Here is a 24951-nt window from a genome sequence, read left to right as displayed (position 1 = left end):
ACAGCTCCAGCATATCAACAATGAGCGCGCCGGTCCGCGCAGACTATGATTGACAGCTCTCACGAGCGAGGGCGGGTCTGTGTTGAAACGCGCCTATCAATCAACAATCGGGGGAGGGGCTTCCGAGCGTGTGACGTCACACGGTCGAACGGCTTGATTTGAGGCAGGGGAAAACATATAAGGAGATTAAAACAAAACCACTGGATGGATTTTTATCATTATATGATGGTTGTGTACAGGCACTGCCAACACACATTTCAGTACAATCAACTTGAAAAAGTGCATGTACCATTATATGACCCCTTTAAATATTGGTGAAAAAAATGTATGGCGTTATATTCAGTAGGCTATATGGATCAGTTATTTAATTTAAATGGCTTTCGGCATATTATTATCTTTACAACAGCAGGGAACTATGCAAAATGTTGCAGTGCAATATCTCGTCAAATGTCTAGTTGTTTAGACACCAAACATTCAACAATGATCCCTTCATAAGTTCTTATAACCTTCAGAACAGATACAGAGCTTCAAAAGAGATATAGAAAAAATGTTTGGCTTATAGTCTACTTTTTTTATTGCCATTTTATAAAGAACTTGGTGAAGGATTTGGCACTTGCTGTGTGAACACAAAAAAAATATATGGACATGATTTGAAAAGGTTAAATGGTCCTTGAATTGTTCGCATGAACAATGAGCGTATTGGAAATGAATGGGAAGCGAGTTTCACTTAGTGGAAGTTCTCCTTCTAGTGTTATGGTCATGAATAGTTTTGGATGCAATTTATAAACTACGTTATACATAATACAAGCATTCTGAAAACTGTTGCACTCAGCGAGCTTCAAAAGCTTATACCTATAAAAAAGCGGACCAGAGGGAGCATCATAATTTGCCCATGATATTACACGTATAACTTTCTTCTGTAAGATCTGCAATTTTTCAAGATAGCTTGGATACGTGTTACACCATATTACAATAATTTAGATGTGATTCAAAAAGAGACCGGTACAATGTTAGAAGAGCATTAAAAGGAAGATCATCTTAATTTATAGAACAGACCAATTTTGACAATTCTTTTGTTAAACATTCTATATGTTGTTTAAAGTTTAAGGACTCATCTAAATAAATTCCTAGGAATTTGATGTTCTCTACTCTTTCAATTACTTTGTTATGTATTTTGATTAGTATCCTTTCAATGTTTGTCCGGCTGCTATTTGAACGAAATATAATAAATTTGGTTATAATACATTTACTGATAATTTGTTACATTTAAACCAACTATCTACTTTAACTAATTGCTCATTAACAAGCTTCTGTAAAATATCTGGATTTTTATGTGATAAAAAAAGATTAGTGTCATCTGCAAAGATAACCTGATGAAAAATATTTGATGAACTTATAATGTCGTTTACATACAAAATAAAAAGAAGTGGACCTAATATGGAGCCCTGGGGGACTCCACAAACGATATCTGTGCATTCTGAATAACTATTGTTTATTTGGACAAATTGCTCCATATCAGTTAGGTAACTTTTGAACCAGCAGAGTGCCTTCCCTCTGATACCATAGTGTTGCAATTTCCCAATTAGAATTTCTAAATCAATGGTGTCGAAGGCTTTTGATAAATCTAGAAATACACCAATACCAATCTCACCATTATCTATAGCGTCATTGATTTATTCAATGAGATCCAGAATTGCCAAACAGGTAGAGCTCTTTTTCCTAAAGCCATATTGATATGGGATGAGTATGTTCATTTTATCCAGGTAACCGCTAAGTCTGTTGTACACAACCCTCTCAAGTACCTTGGAAAAAGTAGGTAAAATGGATATAGGTCGATCATTTTGTAAGTTATTTTTTTTCAAAAAATGACCGAAAAAATTTCAAACACAACTTTTTAAGCCTTTGATTTTCTCACAGTTTTAGACTAAACGTGTTTTGGAAAATACATTTTTCAAATAAAAATGTAAAATTGACAAAGTTCACATTTTTCCCTTCATCAATAATCTGCCAAGAGACCAAACTTCAGTATGTTGCTCCAAAGCATTCAAGATTTATGAGTTTATGTTGAAAACAAAATCTATTAAAAAAGTGAAGAAATGGATTATAACTACTGCATACATATAATATGGTACGTACCATAAAATTCCCTAAAAATAAAAAAAAATATTAAATAGATTGAACATTATCGAACTAAATAAGAAATAATAATAAATAAAACAAAATCGGTCATTTTTGACCGACACATGAAGAGTAGGTTACCAGAGGGTTATACATATCCATACTCATTTTTTACACAAATACAAGCGTCAATAATCAATATATTATATAAATGAATTTAAGGTAATGTTTGAATAGGTTACTTATATGTGATCTGTGATGTTATTGTGCACTGCAGTTTCTAGCAGAGATCATATGCGCTCTGTCCTCGTGCCGCTCCGAGCTCGTTCTTCCCCGTTAATATCCGACTTATCCTGGCGAAACCGGTCACGAGAACCATAGACATAATAAATTAAAATACCAATGTTTATTATGTCTCTTCTTGACGGATGTGCAGTGACTCTCCGGAGGATCTCAAACAAAACCCATCTCTGCGCGCGCGTCCTCCTGGCGACGCGTTACCATGGAGACGGTCGCGTAAACAAACGGACGGGAAGCGCCTCGCGAATCCTTCAGGATCTGTTACTCTATCTTCATAAATTGACTTAAAAACCATATCAATTCCAAACCCAAATCTTAACTAGGTTGACGGAAATCTTTCTAAATTCGTCCGGTAAGTCTTAAACTGACTGCGTGTTGAATCATCTCTGCAGCTAGTTAAGAGTTTGTATGATAACGATTAAACCTTCATTTGTCTCAAATAATCGATGATCTTGCTCTAATATTCTACATATTCAAGGGAGCTGATAGTGGTATTAATGATAAAAAAATAATAAATATTGTTTTACTTGCATTTTATTTCACAATACAGGTCACCGTGCTTTACAGTGGTTTCAGATTAGAAAACATTAACACAAAGTAAACATAATACTAAAAACGAAATAATACATCAATAAAAAGGTTACACTTTACAATAGTTAACATTAGTTACGTTAATGTATTTACTAACATGAACGTACAATGAGCAATACATTATTTACAGTATTTATTAATCTTTGTTAATGTTTGTTAATATAAATCCAGCTGTTTATTGTTTGTTCATGTTAGTTCACAGTGCATTATCTAATGCTAACAAATACAACCTTTGACTTTAATAATGTATTAGTAAATGTTGAAATGAATATTAACTAAGATTAATAAATGCTGTAGAAATATTGTTCATTCTTAGTTCATGTTGACTAATGAACCTTATTGTAAAGTGTTAGCATAACAGCTATAAACTAGTTCAGAAAGGCGCACAAAGCTTGCTGTGTGACCTGTAAATAGGGACAAACAGAGTTATGTTAAACTGAAAATGTTAAACATAATATTAAAAACGAAATAGAAATATACAACTACCGGACATAGATGAGTAAGAGCCACTTCTGTCATGTTGAGATGTGTGTCTGAAGCAGGTGTGTGTCCTCTGTAACTGCATTAGTGTGTGTGTGTGTGTCTCTGATCTTCTCTCAGTGATGGACGCTGACGGGGAGGAGATAAAGCAGCAGCTCAGGCTTCAGTTTCAGGCTCTTCAGGAGCAGCAGGAGCACAGGAGACAGCAGATGAAGAAGAGCAGATCCAGGGCTCCTCCTCCTCTTCCTCACAGCGGCCTGGACCACATCAGCCTCACCACACAGCAGGAGGAAGAGGAGGAGGAGGAGGAGCGGTTCAAGGCCAGGTGACTGACACGCTCACATCTATATCAGTACCAGAACTACATCACAGTGACAGGACTCAGACCTGAGGCGATTAATCATCGGTAACTGAGCCCTACTTAGGGAACCTACAACCGTTTGTTTGTTTGGTTTTATTCCACATCTTTTCAAAGCAAGATCTCACTTTAGTTGACATACTTCCCTTCACTATGCTTTGTCAGATATTACCTTTCAGTCACACTTTAGTTTAGGGTCCAATTCTCACTATTAACTAGTTTCTCATTAGTTATTAGCATGCATATTACGAGGATATTGTCTGTTTATTAGTACTTATAAAACACATATTAATGCCTTATTCTGCATGAACATATTCTACATTTCCTAATCACCCAATTCCTAAACTTAACAACTACCTTGCTAACTATTAATAAGCAGTAATTAGGAGTTTATTGAGGCAAAAGTCGTAGTTAATAGTTAGAATTGGAGCCTAATCTAAAGTGTGAGCATACCTTTCATGTAGTGTGTGATAAAGCTGTCTGTGGATGTAAAACGTCCGCAAAGTTTCAGAGCTCAAAGTGCAGATAAATAAAGATTCATCTACAAAAGAAAGAAGTGATTGTGAACTGAAACGAGTCTTCAGTAAGTCCAGTCTCACTTCCTGCTTAAATCTACATAGGTTTGTGTCTAATTTGCATAATGCACACCTATGGTTTTCATTGGCTGCCAGTTTACTTTGCCCCGCCCTCAAACACTAGTTGCAGTGATGGGAGAAACTGATCTTTTCGAAACTTTGAATCAATTGAAAGAATTGATTCATTAAATGATTCAGTGTTTGGAAGCGCTGGAAACGCCACACCATGACAACCTTCGAACCAACTGCAAACGTTTATTGAAGATGCAATATTAACTGCAATTAAGAAATCGTCTGATACCATTAAATATCAAGTGTCTTTATAATATGTGTTATTTTATTAAATTGTAGGGCTTGTTTATGGATAGCTTGGTTAATCATGCCAATAATAGACTATTAACTAGACCTTTTTTTATTATACAAATGTGTCTAGAAGTATTTTAAAAACCACATAGACACTAGCAGTGAACCATTGAACTTTAAAATAAACCCAGTCTGGGTGGTGTCACGACTCCACCACACGCTCACGTGTTATTAATATTGAGGAGTGAGTGTATGTGTTCAGAGTGATCCAGGAGGAAACCCAGCAGCTGCATGATCGTCTGAGGGAGCTGAGAGACGAGAACGGCCGGCTCCACAAACTGCTGAGTGAGAGAGACTTCGAGCTCCAACACCTGAAGAAGAAGAGAGAGGAGGAGCGGCTGGCTCTCGCAGGTACAGTCCGGCTGGGACACACACTGTGGCCTTAACACACATCACGTACGTCACACTTATCGAACTATATGAGAAATGGGCAAATAGTCTCCTCTGCTCACACAAAAATACAGTAAAACAGTGAAATATTATTATAATGTAAATCAGCTGTTCTCTATGTGAATATATAGTCAAGTGTAATTTATTCCTGTGAATGTCCAGCATCATTACTCCAGTCTTCAGTGTCACATGATCCTTCAGAAATCACTCTAATATGATGATCTAATGAAACATTTTATGATTATTATCAGTGTTGGAAACAGTTTCATGGATACATTTTATTTTTCAGGATTTTTTGATGAATAGAAAGTTCAAAAGAACAGCATTTATTTTGAATATTAATCTTTAGTAAGGTTATAAATGTATTTACTGTCACTTTTGATCAGTTTAATGCATTCTTGACAGTTATTTCAGTTTTTTATTTTTTTTATTGGCTTTTAGTTTTCATGTTAATTTTATTTTAATTTTAAGTCATTTCTTTATGTGCTTTTGTCATTTTATTATTTTTTATAATATTGTTATTTAGGTTTAATTTATTTGTATTTCAGTTTTAGTTTTAGTTTAATTTTAGTTTTATTTATTTCAGTTTATTGCCGAGGCAACATTTCTAATTTTTTTTTAGTTTAAGTTTTCAACTAATTTTTAAATGTTATTCTATTTCAGCTTTATTTCAATTAACAGAAATGTTGAAATAGTTTTAGTTACTGATAATAAACCCATGGAAGCTTGTTTCCGCCACAGAGTAAAACATTTTAAAAAATACATTTAAATTTATAGATTTAAAAGATAATTGCGATCTCACTATTGTGACTTGCAACTGCGAGAAATAAACCTGTTTATATCTCACAATTCTGACTTTATAACATACTTTAAGCGACTTTATATCACGCAATTCTGAGATAAAAAGTCGCAATTACCTTTTTGATTTTTTATTCTGTGGCTGCAACTAGCTTCCATAGGTTAATTATCATTAACTAAAAGTATTTCAACATTTCTGTTAATTGAAATAAAGCTGAAATATAATAAAATTGAATATTAGTTGAAAAACTATTGTGGAATTGTGGAAACAAGCTTCCATATAAACCTAATAAATATAAAAATAAACCTAATCCTTGATGAATAAAAGTATTAATTTCCTGACTGACCCACAATCTTTGAACAGCAGTCAGTGTGTGTAACTAAATGTATTTTGTGAAATGTTTCTTGTCATGTCTTTCGCGCAGTAAGTGCCCAAACAGTGTTGAATATCTGTCTGGTATAATACACCTGTTTTCCTCAAGGAACTGCTGGTTTGGCAGGAGATGCAGCGGCAACCAAAATTGTGGAAGTGTCAAAAAAGAATCGCGAATTAGCAGCTGAAATAGAGCGAGAGAAGACCAAAACTAAACAAGCAAACAACCGGGTCAAAGCACTGGAGAAAGAGGTAAAGAAGAAACAGAACCGTTAACTGGAAAGTTGTTTTGGTCAGTTCATCCTCATCCAGTCTTATTACTGTAGCTTCAGGCCACACTGTTACTGAATCCTGCAAAGACGGCCAACAAAACTCAGACTTCAAGGGCTGTGAACGACTATCTGGAGGTAATGTTGTGTCATGACATCATTCGGCACATGATTAGACACTGCTGGTCACTCTTTTACATGACTTTACTCCCGGTGTGATGTTGTGCAGAACAGCCCGGTAGTGAAATCCCTTCAGGAGAAACTGTCTGCAGCACAACTCAAAATGGCTGAATACCGCAACCAGATCCAGACCTGCAAGCAGGAGCTCAGAATGGCTCACAAGGTGTGTGTGTGTGTGTGTGTGAGTGAGTGAGTTAGAGAGAGCAACATGACTCGCTTTTAACAATATAGACTGTTTCAAAGCAGCTTTACAGTGATAATAGGAGATTCCAGTAACAGATTGTTTTGGCTGTACAGCAGCTCTAGAATAAAGTTATTGAAGTTAGGTTTGATTGATTCACTTCCGTCACATGCGAGTGTGTGTTGGCAGGTGTTGAGCTGTGAGGTGGGAGAGGACGTCAGTATTCAGCAGGTTCTGTGTAACCCAGGAGGATGGAGAGGCCGATCTCAGCAGATCCTCGTCCTGCACAACAGAGTGAGTCCATCATTTATAACTCCTGTGTCACACACCTCAGCCCTTCACCTGATGTGTGTTCAGTTAGCAGAGGGTTTGTGTTGCTTCTCAGAGCTGGTGGATCACAGGCTTCGATGATCTTCTGAAGTGAATAAGCTCGAGGTTTTCCACTCAAACTCAGATCAGCGAGGCCTATGGGTAATCAGGTCCAAGAAGAAACACAAAACCTGTGCTAACTGATCAAGAAAACAAGCTGACAAAAAGATTGAATCCAATATTTGGCGATAGCATCATGAGAGATTTATAAGCTGTGTTTTGTAGGCTGATTCCTTTTTACCGGGAACACCACAAGTGGAACAATGTAAAAAAAAAAAAACCTCAACAAGTACAAACCATAAACACATACATATACATTTCCATATAACATATAAAACAGATGACAAACAACAACAAAAGCCTTATTAAAATCTTTTTGGGGAAGTTGTTATTCCCTGTGTGAGCAAAGTCAGTAAGTTTGAGTCCAATGCAATTATATTTACTTGCATTTTCTGGAAAATGAATATCCAGAATGACCGGAGCACAACTTGCCCGAGCAGCCATCAAGTATTCTGGGGTTTTCGGGCCAATGATTAAAAACTCTGTTTTTTTATCAGATATTAGTAGTAGGAAATTACTACTATCCAATTTTGTTTATATCGACTATGCATTCCTTTAAGTTTTGTGAATTGGTCTGTTTCGTCAGGCCTGGAAGAGATATAAAGCTGAGTATCATCAGATAACTGAAAACTGATTAGTGAAAACTAACGCCATGTTTTCTAATGATATATATTATAATGTACACTGGGGAGATATCATTATAAAACATGAGAAGAGCTACACACTAAAGCAAACCTTATATTGACTGCAGGTGCGAGACCTGGAGCAACAGCTGAGCCAGTCGTGTCCCAGCAGTGAGCCAGGCCTCGAGGAGGAGATGAGGAGGACACACGACAGGAACATCAGCCACATCCGTCACATGGAGCGGGAGAAGAAGGAGGCGCTGGAGGTGCAACTCTCTCATCTCTACCGTTCACACTCTGCACAGTACACACACTCTGATCGTGATGTGTGTTTTCAGAAGCTCACTGTGGACTATGAGGTTCTGCTGGAAGAGCACGCGGATGTGAAGAAGAAACTGGAGGGCTCCAGAGCCAGGAGCAAAGTGTTGAGCACAGAAGTGAAAGCCCTGAAGAGCCAGATCAGCACTCTGCTGGAGAAGGGCCGACACGACGACGAGCTGGTCCACGCATTACTGGTGAGATCACTCATTCTCACATTATAATACACTTTATAGTGCCATTTGTTTGAACATTAAAACAATCAAATAAAACAAACTAATGAATGAATAGAAAAAAGAAATAATAATAATAATAAACAAATTACAGGACATCTAGAACAAGACTAAAACTAATAAAATATACATTTTGACATTTAGAATTTAGAAAAACTTTATTGTCTATCACTGATGATAAAAATGTTCTTAGGTTAAAAAGCTCTTATTCAATACAATCAACAACACAAACAATTCAACAATCAACATAAACATACAATTCATTATTAAAACAGACATCTTAAAAAAATTAAATGGAAACTACAATTGTGCACAATTCTACAACCCACACACACTCGCAATTGGGCACAAACTAATTCCTGTTAAAAGTAAAACTCATTTCTTTAAACCATTGGTTAGGGGAAGGTCCTCAAGTAAAGCAATAGCACGCTTGGCCTGAAGCAAACTAAAATCAATTAGTTTGCACTTTCTTGCATTCACCTCCAAATTTACTGGGTAAATATAAAATAGACACAATTTGGGTGTAAGAGGGCCATTTCCTCAATCAATTTACCAAATCCTTGAATCTCATTACACTCCCATATACAATGGAATAATGATATCTTACTCAAATACACAATTCATAAACTACTGCTAATTTTTTTGTAAGAACACTTCTAAGCCGATAAATGACGTGAAGCAGATGATGTAGAGTACCTCGCTGCTCCAACAGAAGCAGCAGTCGCAGTGGCAGGCCATGTTCGGGCACCTCAGCCAGAGGGGCCACCAGCGCGAGGAGGCCCAGCAGGGCCTGGGGGTGCAGCTGCACAACGAGGCCCAGCAACACGCCTCCCTCATCCAGCAGCTCAAACTCAAGGTGTCGGAGAAGGAGAACAAGGTCAAAGAGCTGGAGCAGGAGATCCAGCAACTCGCCCTCCAGGTACCACACATCTGATATGGGGTGTTTCCCGGAAGCATCGTTAGCCAACTATGGTCAAGTTCTGTCGTTATTAGAATAGTTCAACGAGTCTGTGTTTCCCGAAACTATAGTTCTAATGAATATTCACTAACAGCATCGCAGAGTTGTGTGTTTGGAGCGACAGATCTCCTGTGGTTTGAAGCAGTTTCTTGTTTGCATGACATGTGGACTCAATACATCCTTATCTTGAGCCAAATAAGCAGCTGATATTCAGGACAATCTGTATCTTTATTTACAATACATACAAATGTCATTTACATCTTTTAGTTTGTCAAGATATTTAAAGCGTCGTTTTTGAAGACTGCGCATGTGTGAACGTGCTCTACTATGTAAAAACGAGTCTATGATTGAATCTGGAAATAAAGCAAAATAACTGAAAAAATAAAATAAAAATAGTCCTTAGATGCCATGTCTGTAATTTAGATCAAAACATCCAGCGTTAATTCGTTATCAAACAGTTTCATTAAATTTGCGACAATACGGTTTAGGGAAACAGTCAAGTCACCTTCATTTATACAGCGCTTTTAACAATATATACTGTTTCACAGCAGCGTTACAGTGATAATAGGAGATTACAGTAACAGATCGTTTTGGCTGTACAGCAGCTCTAGAATAAAGTTATTGTCCAGCTAAAGTTAGTTTTGATTGATTTACTTCCAAAGATCATTAGTTATTAACTTAGGAGCCGCTAACACGACACCTTTCTAACAGAAACCCTTAGAACCGCTCATCCGCACAACAGCAGTGTCTGGCGGCTCGAGAACACACCTTGAAGTAGGTTCTAAGGTACAAGCCTTTAAAATTTAGAAAAAAGGTTATCTCTGCGCAAACTTCAAAAACGCAAACCTGTGTAAACGCTGACGACGTGCTCATGCGTATTACGTTGCTGTGTGTGTCTGGTGCAGAAGCAGAGGGAGAGTAAAGGCCAACCTAACATCGGGCCTCTGACATCACGACAGGAGAACAGCAGGGAGTCCAGCTCTGCCAGGTACTGCCCGTCCCAGCGGACAGCTAACGTTCTCTCAAAGTTATGAACAAACCTTCTTCCAGGAACATTAAAAGAGTGTTTGTTTAATCTGGTCTTTTATTAAGGTTAGCACAAAAACTTTATTTATATATCATTCATGGAAAACACATTTCTGAAACGTTTTAGTTGGACGTTTGTCTAATGTTTTTTAAATGTATCTACTTGTTTTAGAACGTTCAGAGAACATTCCGAAGTAACATTCCAATAATGATTGAAGAATTATACAATGGAATGTTCCCTCAACGTTTGCATAACCAAGAGAAAAAGTTTGATGACATAAAAAACCTGGAGATTTTGAACATTCTGGGAACATTCTGAAATAATATTTTCATAACATAATTGAAACGTTTGCAAAAGTTCTTAGAATATATTTTTGTTAGCTGTATTATACAAACCTTTTGCCATTGAAAACTACTGTCAGGATTTACTAAAGACACACAGTGAGAAACTAGGGCTGAAAAGGCATTGACAGTTATTTTTGCGGCTGACCTTATTTCATTTGCATTTGTTGTAGTAGTTTCCCTTTCTGAGCCACAGAGAACAGAGAGTGTGTGAGATTATCTGATTATCACCGGCTCTATGCTAACGTTCTACTCCTGCCAGCACTTTTATGAGATGGAGCTCTCACACTAATGTGCCTTGTTTAGTAAATCTTAGTAAATCTACAAATAAATGTATAAGTAAATAAATGAAAAAAAAAAAGTTTTGTGGGAAAAATACAATTACACATAAATAAGGATATAAAAGTATAAATATTCTATTTATTTATTTTTATTTTTTCATTTCTTTGTATATTTATTTATTATTTTGGCAGCTTTGGAATTCCATGTGATCTTTTGATTTGGGAGAATAAGAATCCACCCCAAACACATTTTACATTGCATTTACAGTAGTACGCTTACAATTAGGGTTGGGTATCGTTTGGGTTTTATCCGATTCCAGTACCTACTCGGTATTTTTTAAACGGTTCCGGTGCTTAAACGGTTCTTAAATCGGTACTTAAGAAAATGAAACCGCACACACTTTATCAAAAAATAATACCCTTTAATTTACAGGGCCAAACTGGACACAATATTAACTTAAATCTTTAAACAATATAAATACAAGTAACATATGGTAATAATAAAACCAATATAAAATAAAAATTCATATTTACATAATATCAAATGAAACAATATTGTATCAAACAATGTAATAATACTGGAGATTAATTAATAGAGATTACTAGCAGGCAGAGCTGCCAACTCTCACGCATTGACCGTGAGACTCACGCAAATGACCCTTTTCACACAGAAAAATCGCGGACAAAGAGGACACGGACAGACAAGACAGAGAAGGTTACTTTTGATATGGAACAAATCCACAGCTGTCAGATTCTGTCAATATTTTTACGAGATTCACACAATAAATAACGTTTTGGCTCTTTGAAATGTGACAGATCGCTGTAGCGCGTCAGTTCAAACGGCACGTGATACAGCAGCCTACTTAGCTACGCAGCGTTGAGTGAACCTATGAAAGAGAACATCTCTGGTTACTGGTGTAACATATCTCTCAATAGGGAACGAGACGCTGCCAAGCTCCTCGCGCTGCCGACCAGCTTCCTTTTTCGGCAAAGAAATCTGAGGAGCAGATGGCGCGCGCGCGCCAACATAGTATGACGACGTAAGTGCGTCGATGCGGCGCCCGCGCCATCAGCCAATGAATTGGCTTGATTCTATATGGGATTCAGACTATCTGCACACCCAGAGGGCGTTCTGACACGTAATTTTACACGTGAAATGCAGCCAAACCTTGCGAGAAAGAGCGCGCATGCGAGACAGAAGAAACTGTGCTCCAAACTGTGTAGCACACGCACGGCGGAGAGAGAGAGAGCGAGAGACCTTGTGTGTGTGCGTGTGTGCCTAATGAAGTTAGGCACCGAAATCAGGCACCGAAATTTTCGTTCTTATTCGGTCTGGTTACTACCGTTTACGTCGGCACCGGTTCCCTATTGGCACCGAGTTTCGGTACCCAACCCTACTTACAATGGAAGTCTTTTTCTTCCTACTTTCTGTCCTGTGCTGAGTTTGGCACGGTCTACAGTATCTGGCGCTGTCTAACAGAGCATCATGAGTAAAAAGCATTGCGTGTGATTCCAGAGAAGCGCGAGCGGCCTGTCCGGAGTGTGTTAAAATCCCATCACTCCAGGCTCAGTGTGTGGAGTATAAGGCTCTGTTTCAGGCTGCTAGTGTGGAGAGAGACCGACTACTGGAGCTCACCAAGAAACAGCACACCAGGTACACTCATACTCTACAGTCACTGACAACTGTTAACCAAGATACAGCACACCAGGTACACTCAGACTCTACAGTCACTGACAACTGTTAACCAAGATACAGCAATCCAGGTACACTCAGACTCTCTACAGTCACTGACAACTGTTAACCAAGATACAGCACACCAGGTACACTCAGACTCTCTACAGTCACTGACAACTGTTAACCAAGATACAGCACACCAGGTACACTCAGACTCTACAGTCACTGACAACTGTTAACCAAGATACAGCACACCAGGTACACTCAGACTCTACAGTCACTGACAACTGTTAACCAAGATACAGCACACCAGGTACACTCAGACTCTACAGTCACTGACAACTGTTAACCAAGATACAGCACACCAGGTACACTCAGACTCTACAGTCACTGACAACTGTTAACCAAGATACAGCACACCAGGTACACTCAGACTCTACAGTCACTGACAACTGTTAACCAAGATACAGCACACCAGGTACACTCAGACTCTCTACAGTTACTGACAACTGTTAACCAAGATACAGCACACCAGGTACACTCAGACTCTCTACAGTCACTGACAACTGTTAACCAAGATACAGCACACCAGGTACACTCAGACTCTACAGTCACTGACAACTGTTAACCAAGATACAGCACACCAGGTACACTCAGACTCTCTACAGTCACTGACAACTGTTAACCAAGATACAGCACACCAGGTACACTCAGACTCTCTACAGTCACTGACAACTGTTAACCAAGATACAGCACACCAGGTACACTCAGACTCTCTACAGTCACTGACAACTGTTAACCAAGATACAGCACACCAGGTACACTCAGACTCTCTACAGTCACTGACAACTGTTAACCAAGATACAGCACACCAGGTACACTCAGACTCTCTACAGTCACTGACAACTGTTAACCAAGATACAGCACACCAGGTACACTCAGACTCTACAGTCACTGACAACTTTTAACCAAGATACAGCACACCAGGTACACTCAGACTCTCTACAGTCACTGACAACTGTTAACCAAGATACAGCACACCAGGTACACTCAGACTCTCTACAGTCACTGACAACTGTTAACCAAGATACAGCACACCAGGTACACTCAGACTCTACAGTCACTGACAACTGTTAACCAAGATACAGCACACCAGGTACACTCAGACTCTCTACAGTCACTGACAACTGTTAACCAAGATACAGCACACCAGGTACACTCAGACTCTACAGTCACTGACAACTGTTAACCAAGATACAGCACACCAGGTACACTCAGACTCTCTACAGTTACTGACAACTGTTAACCAAGATACAGCACACCAGGTACACTCAGACTCTCTACAGTCACTGACAACTGTTAACCAAGATACAGCACACCAGGTACACTCAGACTCTCTACAGTCACTGACAACTGTTAACCAAGATACAGCACACCAGGTACACTCAGACTCTACAGTCACTGACAACTTTTAACCAAGATACAGCACACCAGGTACACTCAGACTCTCTACAGTCACTGACAACTGTTAACCAAGATACAGCACACCAGGTACACTCAGACTCTCTACAGTCACTGACAACTGTTAACCAAGATACAGCACACCAGGTACACTCAGACTCTACAGTCACTGACAACTGTTAACCAAGATACAGCACACCAGGTACACTCAGACTCTCTACAGTCACTGACAACTGTTAACCAAGATACAGCACACCAGGTACACTCAGACTCTACAGTCACTGACAACTGTTAACCAAGATACAGCACACCAGGTACACTCAGACTCTACAGTCACTGACAACTGTTAACCAAGATACAGCACACCAGGTACACTCAGACTCTACAGTCACTGACAACTGTTAACCAAGATACAGCACACCAGGTACACTCAGACTCTACAGTCACTGACAACTGTTAACCAAGATACAGCACACCAGGTACACTCAGACTCTCTACAGTCACTGACAACTGTTAACCAAGATACAGCACACCAGGTACACTCAGACTCTACAGTCACTGACAACTGTTAACCAAGATACAGCACACCAGGTACACTCAGACTCTACAGTCACTGACAACTGTTAACCAAGATACAGCACACCAGGTACACTCAGACTCTCTACAGTCACTGACAACTGTTAACCAAGATACAGCACACCAGGTACACTCAGACTCTCTACAGTCACTGACAACTGTTAACCAAGATACAGCACACCAGGTACACTCAGACTCTACAGTCACTGACAACTGTTAACCAAGATACAGCACACCAGGTACACTCAGACTCTCTACAGTCACTGACAACTGTTAACCAAGATACAGCACACCAGGTACACTCAGACTCTCTACAGTCACTGACAACTGTTAACCAAGATACAGCACACCAAGTACACTCAGACTCTCTACAGTCACTGACAACTGTTAACCAAGATACAGCACACCAGGTACACTCAGACTCTCTACAGTCACTGACAACTGTTAACCAAGATACAGCACACCAGGTACACTCAGACTCTCTACAGTCACTGACAACTGTTAACCAAGATACAGCACACCAGGTACACTCAGACTCTCTACAGTCACTGACAACTGTTAACCAAGATACAGCACACCAGGTACACTCAGACTCTCTACAGTCACTGACAACTGTTAACCAAGATACAGCACACCAGGTACACTCAGACTCTCTACAGTCACTGACAACTGTTAACCAAGATACAGCACACCAGGTACACTCAGACTCTCTACAGTCACTGACAACTGTTAACCAAGATACAGCACACCAGGTACACTCAGACTCTCTACAGTCACTGACAACTGTTAACCAAGATACAGCACACCAGGTACACTCAGACTCTACAGTCACTGACAACTGTTAACCAAGATACAGCACACCAGGTACACTCAGACTCTCTACAGTCACTGACAACTGTTAACCAAGATACAGCACACCAGGTACACTCAGACTTAGGGGTGTAACGATACACAAACCTGACGGTTCGGTTCGTCCCACGGTTTTGAGGTCTCGGTTCGGTTCATTTCGGTGGGGTGGGGGGGTTTAGAAAGCTAAAATTGCTTTTATTTTTTATTAAACAGTGCTTTAATGAACAAATTGTGTCTTTGTCTTTAAATTAATTAAATTACAAGTAAACGTTTCTCAAGGATAACAAAATTATCTGCTAATGCTGTAAACTATAGCCCTTACTTGCACATTACTATAACATTAAAGCTTAACAAGCCTAGACTTTTAGCCTAAATGATATAATAATAATCAACACTCAAATAACAAATTGTATGAAAACATGTAAAATGCACATAAGGCAATTTTTGCATTAACATGTTTTTACTCTAATTTGTTATTGTTATATAATAATTTACACAGTTGCTGTTATTTTCATGACAACTATTTTACACATACATTAAATAATCAAGATATCATAAACAGGTTAAGTAAAATATAATATATAGGCTAATATATAGCATTTATTTAGTGAAAGAGTTAGCAAACCAGCAAGCTGTGGACACTGAATGACTTGCCTGAGGTAAATATAAAGCTATGTGAAAAACTAAGCGTTTTATTTGACGTATTTCCGCTGTTGAAACACTGATTGAGTGTTTACACGAGTTATGATGCCTTTCAGTAAGTATACTGTATCTTTCAACATACCTTCGGGTGTCCATTCATGTTTATTCTGTAACTGAGGAAGAGATGATCGCGCTGCCGCATGCATACAGTGATATCTGTCACGCCACATCTAAGAGCGCCAAAACGGCATTTATTGTTTACATTTCGTGATCAAATAGACATAATTTGAAAGATTACACATTGCTTATTATCAAAAGTAACAAAACACTGAGCTTATTGCGATTATATGTGGCCATGTGAGTGGTGTTATTAAGAGTGACCACGGTCAATCTGAGTGCAGTAAATGTGCAAGATATGAATCAAAAAGATGTTAATTCAGCCAGCTCACATACCTGTATTTACTTCCTGTTTTCGTTCGAAGTCCACAGCAGTCGATTGTCGAGTTCGCGTGCGCGATCATTAGTTATTAGTTACCAATGATCGCGCGCGCGAACTTGACAATCGACTGCTGTGGACTTCGAACGAAAACAGGAATTAAATACAGGTATGGGAGCTGGCTGAATCGTTTTTATTCATATCTTGCACATTTACTGCAGTCAGATTGACCGTGGTCATTCTTAATAACACCACTCACATGGCTGTGCACTTCTAATGACAAATCAAGGATGTTAAGAGGCTAAAAGCAGGTTTAGAACTTGCCCCATTGAAGTCAACAGGGTGCGAATTTTAAAAAGAGGATAACACGATTTTTGTCGTTTTTGTCTCTACTGACAGCACTCCAAATGTACAAAAAAATTAGCTCAGTTAAAATTGACCGGAGTTCTCCTTTAATGGTGGTTAGGCAACAGCCCTGTATTCGTTGTGAACACATAACACATGAGGTGCAATGAGCCGGGGCTGGGCGGGGCAGCAGGGGGCGGGGCGTGTTCGGTTCGCCATGAGAGTATCGCGATACGTATCGTGGGTGGTGTATCGCGGTTTTTCGGTTCGGTTCAAATATCGTTACACCCCTACTCAGACTCTACAGTCACTGACAACTGTTAACCAAGATACAGCACACCAGGTACACTCAGACTCTCTACAGTCACTGACAACTGTTAACCAAGATACAGCACACCAGGTACACTCAGACTCTCTACAGTTACTGACAACTACAGTATTAACCAAGATACAGCACACCAGGTACACTCAGACTCTACAGTCACTGACAACTGTTAACCAAGATACAACTCACCAGGTACACTCAGACTCTACAGTCACTGACAACTGTTAACCTAGATACAGCACACCAGGTACACTCAGACTCTCTACAGTTACTGACAACTACAGTATTAACCAAGATACAGCACACCAGGTACACTCAGACTCTACAGTCACTGACAACTGTTAACCAAGATACAGCACACCAGGTACACTCAGACTCTACAGTCACTGACAACTGTTAACCAAGATACAGCACACCAGGTACACTCAGACTCTACAGTCACTGACAACTGTTAACCCAGATACAGCACACCAGGTACACTCAGACTCTACTGTCACTGACAACTGTTAACCAAGATACAGCACACCAGGTACACTCAGACTCTACAGTCACTGACAACTGTTCACCAAGATACAGCACACCAGGTACACTCAGACTCTACAGTCACTGACAACTGTTAACCAAGATACAGCACACCAGGTACACTCAGACTCTACAGTCACTGACAACTGTTAACCAAGATACAGCACACCAGGTACACTCAGACTCTCTACAGTCACTGACAACTGTTAACCAAGATACAGCACACCAGGTACACTCAGACTCTACAGTCACTGACAACTGTTAACCAAGATACAGCACACCAGGTACACTCAGACTCTCTACAGTCACTGACAACTGTTAACCAAGATACAGCACACCAGGTACACTCAGACTCTCTACAGTCACTGACAACTGTTAACCAAGATACAGCACACCAGGTACACTCAGACTCTCTACAGTTACTGACAACTACAGTATTAACCAAGATACAGCACACCAGGTACACTCAGACTCTACAGTCACTGACAACTGTTAACCAAGATACAGCACACCAGGTACACTCAGACTCTACAGTCACTGACAACTGTTAACCAAGATACAGCACACCAGGTACACTCAGACTCTACAGTCACTGACAACTGTTAACCCAGATACAGCACACCAGGTACACTCAGACTCTACTGTCACTGACAACTGTTAACCAAGATACAGCACACCAGGTACACTCAGACTCTACAGTCACTGACAACTGTTCACCAAGATACAGCACACCAGGTACACTCAGACTCTACAGTCACTGACAACTGTTAACCAAGATACAGCACACCAGGTACACTCAGACTCTACAGTCACTGACAACTGTTAACCAAGATACAGCACACCAGGTACACTCAGACTCTCTACAGTCACTGACAACTGTTAACCAAGATACAGCACACCAGGTACACTCAGACTCTACAGTCACTGACAACTGTTAACCAAGATACAGCACACCAGGTACACTCAGACTCTCTACAGTCACTGACAACTGTTAACCAAGATACAGCACACCAGGTACACTCAGACTCTCTACAGTCACTGACAACTGTTAACCAAGATACAGCACACCAGGTACACTCAGACTCTACAGTCACTGACAACTGTTAACCAAGATACAGCACACCAGGTACACTCAGACTCTCTACAGTCACTGACAACTGTTAACCAAGATACAGCACACCAGGTACACTCAGACTCTACAGTCACTGACAACTGTTAACCAAGATACAGCACACCAGGTACACTCAGACTCTACAGTCACTGACAACTGTTAACCAAGATACAGCACACCAGGTACACTCAGACTCTACAGTCACTGACAACTGTTAACCAAGATACAGCACACCAGGTACACTCAGACTCTACAGTCACTGACAACTGTTAACCAAGATACAGCACACCAGGTACACTCAGACTCTCTACAGTCACTGACAACTGTTAACCAAGATACAGCACACCAGGTACACTCAGACTCTACAGTCACTGACAACTGTTAACCAAGATACAGCACACCAGGTACACTCAGACTCTACAGTCACTGACAACTGTTAACCAAGATACAGCACACCAGGTACACTCAGACTCTACAGTCACTGACAACTGTTAACCAAGATACAGCACACCAGGTACACTCAGACTCTCTACAGTCACTGACAACTGTTAACCAAGATACAGCACACCAGGTACACTCAGACTCTACAGTCACTGACAACTGTTAACCAAGATACAGCACACCAGGTACACTCAGACTCTACAGTCACTGACAACTGTTGACCAAGATACAGCACACCAGGTACACTCAGACTCTACAGTCACTGACAACTGTTGACCAAGTTACAGCACACCAGGTACACTCAGACTCTCTACAGTCACTGACAATTGTTAACCAAGATACAGCACACCAGGTACACTCAGACTCTACAGTCACTGACAACTGTTAACCAAGATACAGCACACCAGGTACACTCAGACTCTACAGTCACTGACAACTGTTAACCAAGATACAGCACACCAGGTACACTCAGACTCTACAGTCACTGACAACTGTTAACCAAGATACAGCACACCAGGTACACTCAGACTCTACAGTCACTGACAACTGTTAACCAAGATACAGCACACCAGGTACACTCAGACTCTACAGTCACTGACAACTGTTAACCAAGATACAGCACACCAGGTACACTCAGACTCTACAGTCACTGACAACTGTTAACCAAGATACAGCACACCAGGTACACTCAGACTCTACAGTCACTGACAACTGTTAACCAAGATACAGCACACCAGGTACACTCAGACTCTCTACAGTCACTGACAACTGTTGACCAAGATACAGCACACCAGGTACACTCAGACTCTCTACAGTCACTGACAATTGTTAACCAAGATACAGCACACCAGGTACACTCAGACTCTCTACAGTCACTGACAACTGTTGACCAAGATACAGCACACCAGGTACACTCAGACTCTCTACAGTTACTGACAACTGTTAACCAAGATACAGCACACCAGGTACACTCAGACTCTCTACAGTCACTGACAACTGTTAACCAAGATACAGCACACCAGGTACACTCAGACTCTCTACAGTCACTGACAACTGTTAACCAAGATACAGCACACCAGGTACACTCAGACTCTACAGTCACTGACAACTGTTAACCAAGATACAGCACACCAGGTACACTCAGACTCTACAGTCACTGACAACTGTTAACCAAGATACAGCACACCAGGTACACTCAGACTCTCTACAGTCACTGACAACTGTTAACCAAGATACAGCACACCAGGTACACTCAGACTCTACAGTCACTGACAACTGTTAACCAAGATACAGCACACCAGGTACACTCAGACTCTCTACAGTCACTGACAACTGTTAACCAAGATACAGCACACCAGGTACACTCAGACTCTCTACAGTCACTGACAACTGTTAACCAAGATACAGCACACCAGGTACACTCAGACTCTCTACAGTCACTGACAACTGTTAACCAAGATACAGCACACCAGGTACACTCAGACTCTCTACAGTCACTGACAACTGTTAACCAAGATACAGCACACCAGGTACACTCAGACTCTCTACAGTCACTGACAACTGTTAACCAAGATACAGCACACCAGGTACACTCAGACTCTACAGTCACTGACAACTGTTAACCAAGATACAGCACACCAGGTACACTCAGACTCTCTACAGTCACTGACAACTGTTAACCAAGATACAGCACACCAGGTACACTCAGACTCTCTACAGTCACTGACAACTGTTAACCAAGATACAGCACACCAGGTACACTCAGACTCTACAGTCACTGACAACTGTTAACCAAGATACAGCACACCAGGTACACTCAGACTCTCTACAGTCACTGACAACTGTTAACCAAGATACAGCACACCAGGTACACTCAGACTCTACAGTCACTGACAACTGTTAACCAAGATACAGCACACCAGGTACACTCAGACTCTACAGTCACTGACAACTGTTAACCAAGATACAGCACACCAGGTACACTCAGACTCTACAGTCACTGACAACTGTTAACCAAGATACAGCACACCAGGTACACTCAGACTCTACAGTCACTGACAACTGTTAACCAAGATACAGCACACCAGGTACACTCAGACTCTCTACAGTCACTGACAACTGTTAACCAAGATACAGCACACCAGGTACACTCAGACTCTCTACAGTCACTGACAACTGTTAACCAAGATACAGCACACCAGGTACACTCAGACTCTCTACAGTCACTGACAACTGTTAACCAAGATACAGCACACCAGGTACACTCAGACTCTCTACAGTCACTGACAACTGTTAACCAAGATACAGCACACCAGGTACACTCAGACTCTCTACAGTCACTGACAACTGTTAACCAAGATACAGCACACCAGGTACACTCAGACTCTCTACAGTCACTGACAACTGTTAACCAAGATACAGCACACCAGGTACACTCAGACTCTCTACAGTCACTGACAACTGTTAACCAAGATACAGCACACCAGGTACACTCAGACTCTCTACAGTCACTGACAACTGTTAACCAAGATACAGCACACCAGGTACACTCAGACTCTACAGTCACTGACAACTGTTAACCAAGATACAGCACACCAGGTACACTCAGACTCTCTACAGTCACTGACAACTGTTAACCAAGATACAGCACACCAGGTACACTCAGACTCTCTACAGTCACTGACAACTGTTAACCAAGATACAGCACACCAGGTACACTCAGACTCTACAGTCACTGACAACTGTTAACCAAGATACAGCACACCAGGTACACTCAGACTCTCTACAGTCACTGACAACTGTTAACCAAGATACAGCACACCAGGTACACTCAGACTCTCTACAGTCACTGACAACTGTTAACCAAGATACAGCACACCAGGTACACTCAGACTCTACAGTCACTGACAACTGTTAACCAAGATACAGCACACCAGGTACACTCAGACTCTACAGTCACTGACAACTGTTAACCAAGATACAGCACACCAGGTACACTCAGACTCTACAGTCACTGACAACTGTTAACCAAGATACAGCACACCAGGTACACTCAGACTCTCTACAGTTACTGACAACTGTTAACCAAGATACAGCACACCAGGTACACTCAGACTCTCTACAGTCACTGACAACTGTTAACCAAGATACAGCACACCAGGTACACTCAGACTCTCTACAGTCACTGACAACTGTTAACCAAGATACAGCACACCAGGTACACTCAGACTCTCTACAGTCACTGACAACTGTTAACCAAGATACAGCACACCAGGTACACTCAGACTCTCTACAGTCACTGACAACTGTTAACCAAGATACAGCACACCAGGTACACTCAGACTCTACAGTCACTGACAACTGTTAACCAAGATACAGCACACCAGGTACACTCAGACTCTCTACAGTCACTGACAACTGTTAACCAAGATACAGCACACCAGGTACACTCAGACTCTACAGTCACTGACAACTGTTAACCAAGATACAGCACACCAGGTACACTCAGACTCTCTACAGTTACTGACAACTGTTAACCAAGATACAGCACACCAGGTACACTCAGACTCTCTACAGTCACTGACAACTGTTAACCAAGATACAGCACACCAGGTACACTCAGACTCTCTACAGTCACTGACAACTACAGTATTAACCAAGATAAATAGTAAACAGTGAAAGGAAAATCCATTTTTGAGGACATTTTAAATTTGAGTAAAAAGGAGGAAACCTTGATCATATCTATGAGGATAAGCAACAGCAGCAATTATTTGATCCAGACTTAAATGGTTAAAACACAAAAAAAATAATTATTTTATATTTTTACAAATTTGGGAAAAAATACAAAAAAATGGTGGACTTGAAAAAAACCCGCCCTGATTTTACCTCAGTCTCAAAATAAATAATTAACAACGATAACTGGATAATTCTTCAGGTATTTCAAAATATGTTCCTCAGTTTTTGTTTTTTTGTTTTTTTGTAATTTGTATTCTGGCTCATAGGCTTCTTCCAACATTGATACTTTTTAAAAGAGCTTTGATAGTGATACCAACAATAAAGTGTGATAAACAAATGGACATTGAGGCATTAACAGAGTGCATTAACATGATAAAAGATAGTCAGTCTCCAGGTGATGACGGGATAACACTGAACTTTTATAAGAGTTTTTCTAAAGAACTTTCACCCTTTCAATATTATCAGTATTTGTAGAAGCAATACAAAAAGGTGAATTGCCCATAACATTGATTATAACATTGACTCCCAAACCTAATAAGGACACGTTATTTAGTGGAAATTGGAGGCCTATTAGTTTGCTCAATAATGACAGTAAGTTGTTAGCAATGATTTTTGCCTGAAGAATAAAGCAAGGTTTAGACAGAATAAATCGATAGGACAGTCTGGTTTTATGCAAGGCTGTCATATCAGGAACAATATTAGACTAGTTTATTGATGATGAGAGGTTTATTATTATCAAGTTGTTTTGGAGATACAGCAGTTCAAACATTGTACAGTGGATGTAATAATTTGGCCAAATTATGCTCATGGTGCTCACAAAGATTTGATATTAATATTGAATATGATATTTTTGGAGGGATTATTAGGCAAGGATGCCCCCTCTGCTGTTGCACACATGTAACTGCAGTCATGTACGCTGCACTTTCTCCCCTTCAGTGGTGTTGATGTGTTCCTCAGGGAAGAAGAGGCCAAGCGTCAGTGTGTGGAAGCAGAGCAGAAGCTCAGAGAAGAACGACAGCGTTCAGTGTCACTGGAGCAGCAGCTGGAGAAAGCCCGACTCCTCTCAACACCTCAGCGGAGCGCCACAGGTCTCGAGCGTGCACTGGAAACAGGTTACGGGCTAGAGAATGCTTCATTAACCAGCAATCTGTTGTATTTTCTTCATTGCTGTAGGAAGCTCGTCTCCCAGAAGTCTCTCTGAGGGCGCTCAACTCACTGAAGTGACTGAACTCAAAGCACAGTATGTCTTTCTTTCCTGAATGGTAACATTCACTAGTGTTCATTTCGTTAACAAAAACTATGAATTTTTGTTGAATACCTTTTTTTTTTTTTTTACATGACTAAAGCATGGTCGTTTACTTAATCTGTGTGATCTGGTCAGCACTGCTAAAGAAGTGCAGATGTCAGTGTAGGGAAGGGGAAATGAAGCCTCATAAAGCACTGACACAAAGTGATTCACAGCTGAGAGTGTTGAGAACAGCGCCATCTGGTGGATAGCTAAAGATAAAGCAGACACAAGCGTGTGGAAGAACCTGATGAAACAGACACACTCCATAGATAGAGTCAGTGCTGTGTGCACAAATAACAGCCTAACAGCCTGTGTGTGTGTGTGTGTGTGTGTGTGTGTGTGTGTGTGTGTGTGTGTGT

The 24951-nt window shown here is 40.4% G+C and overlaps 1 protein-coding gene across 2 annotated transcripts; it reads left to right on the top strand.

Moving 5' to 3' along the window:
• Nucleotides 1-2694: 2694 nt before the first annotated feature.
• ccdc13 (coiled-coil domain containing 13) lies at nt 2695-24518 on the top strand. 2 transcript variants are annotated; one of them, XM_056266445.1, is made up of 13 exons: nt 2695-2770; nt 3610-3814; nt 4988-5136; nt 6456-6598; nt 6673-6753; nt 6845-6958; nt 7166-7270; nt 8157-8294; nt 8367-8543; nt 9292-9498; nt 10446-10525; nt 12703-12840; nt 24262-24518. In XM_056266445.1, the coding sequence occupies exons 2-13, from the start codon at nt 3612-3614 to the stop codon at nt 24503-24505; spliced, it is 1779 nt and encodes a 592-aa protein (XP_056122420.1). In that variant the 5' UTR covers nt 2695-2770; nt 3610-3611; the 3' UTR covers nt 24506-24518. The 2 variants fall into 2 exon arrangements, with proteins under 2 accessions (XP_056122420.1, XP_056122410.1); XM_056266435.1 differs by having other exon boundaries at nt 10443-10525.
• Nucleotides 24519-24951: the final 433 nt, after the last annotated feature.

Source organism: Rhinichthys klamathensis, unplaced genomic scaffold (genome assembly GCF_029890125.1).
Source record: "Rhinichthys klamathensis goyatoka isolate OS25496 unplaced genomic scaffold, OSU_Roscu_1.1 h1tg000011l_1, whole genome shotgun sequence".
NCBI classification, from domain to species: Eukaryota; Metazoa; Chordata; class Actinopteri; order Cypriniformes; family Leuciscidae; genus Rhinichthys; species Rhinichthys klamathensis.
Note: the sequence above shows the minus strand (reverse complement) of the source record. Positions and strands in the feature narration are given on the sequence as shown.

Bases quoted from the DNA above. Each gene is read 5' to 3' on its own strand.
- ccdc13 (XM_056266435.1), top strand. From the start codon at position 3,612: ATGGACGCTGACGGGGAGGAGATAAAGCAGCAGCTCAGGCTTCAGTTT. The intron at 7,271-8,156 runs GTGAGTCCATCA...TATTGACTGCAG, and splicing joins TCCTCGTCCTGCACAACAGA to GTGCGAGACCTGGAGCAACA. The intron at 8,295-8,366 runs GTGCAACTCTCT...GTGTGTTTTCAG, and splicing joins AGAAGAAGGAGGCGCTGGAG to AAGCTCACTGTGGACTATGA.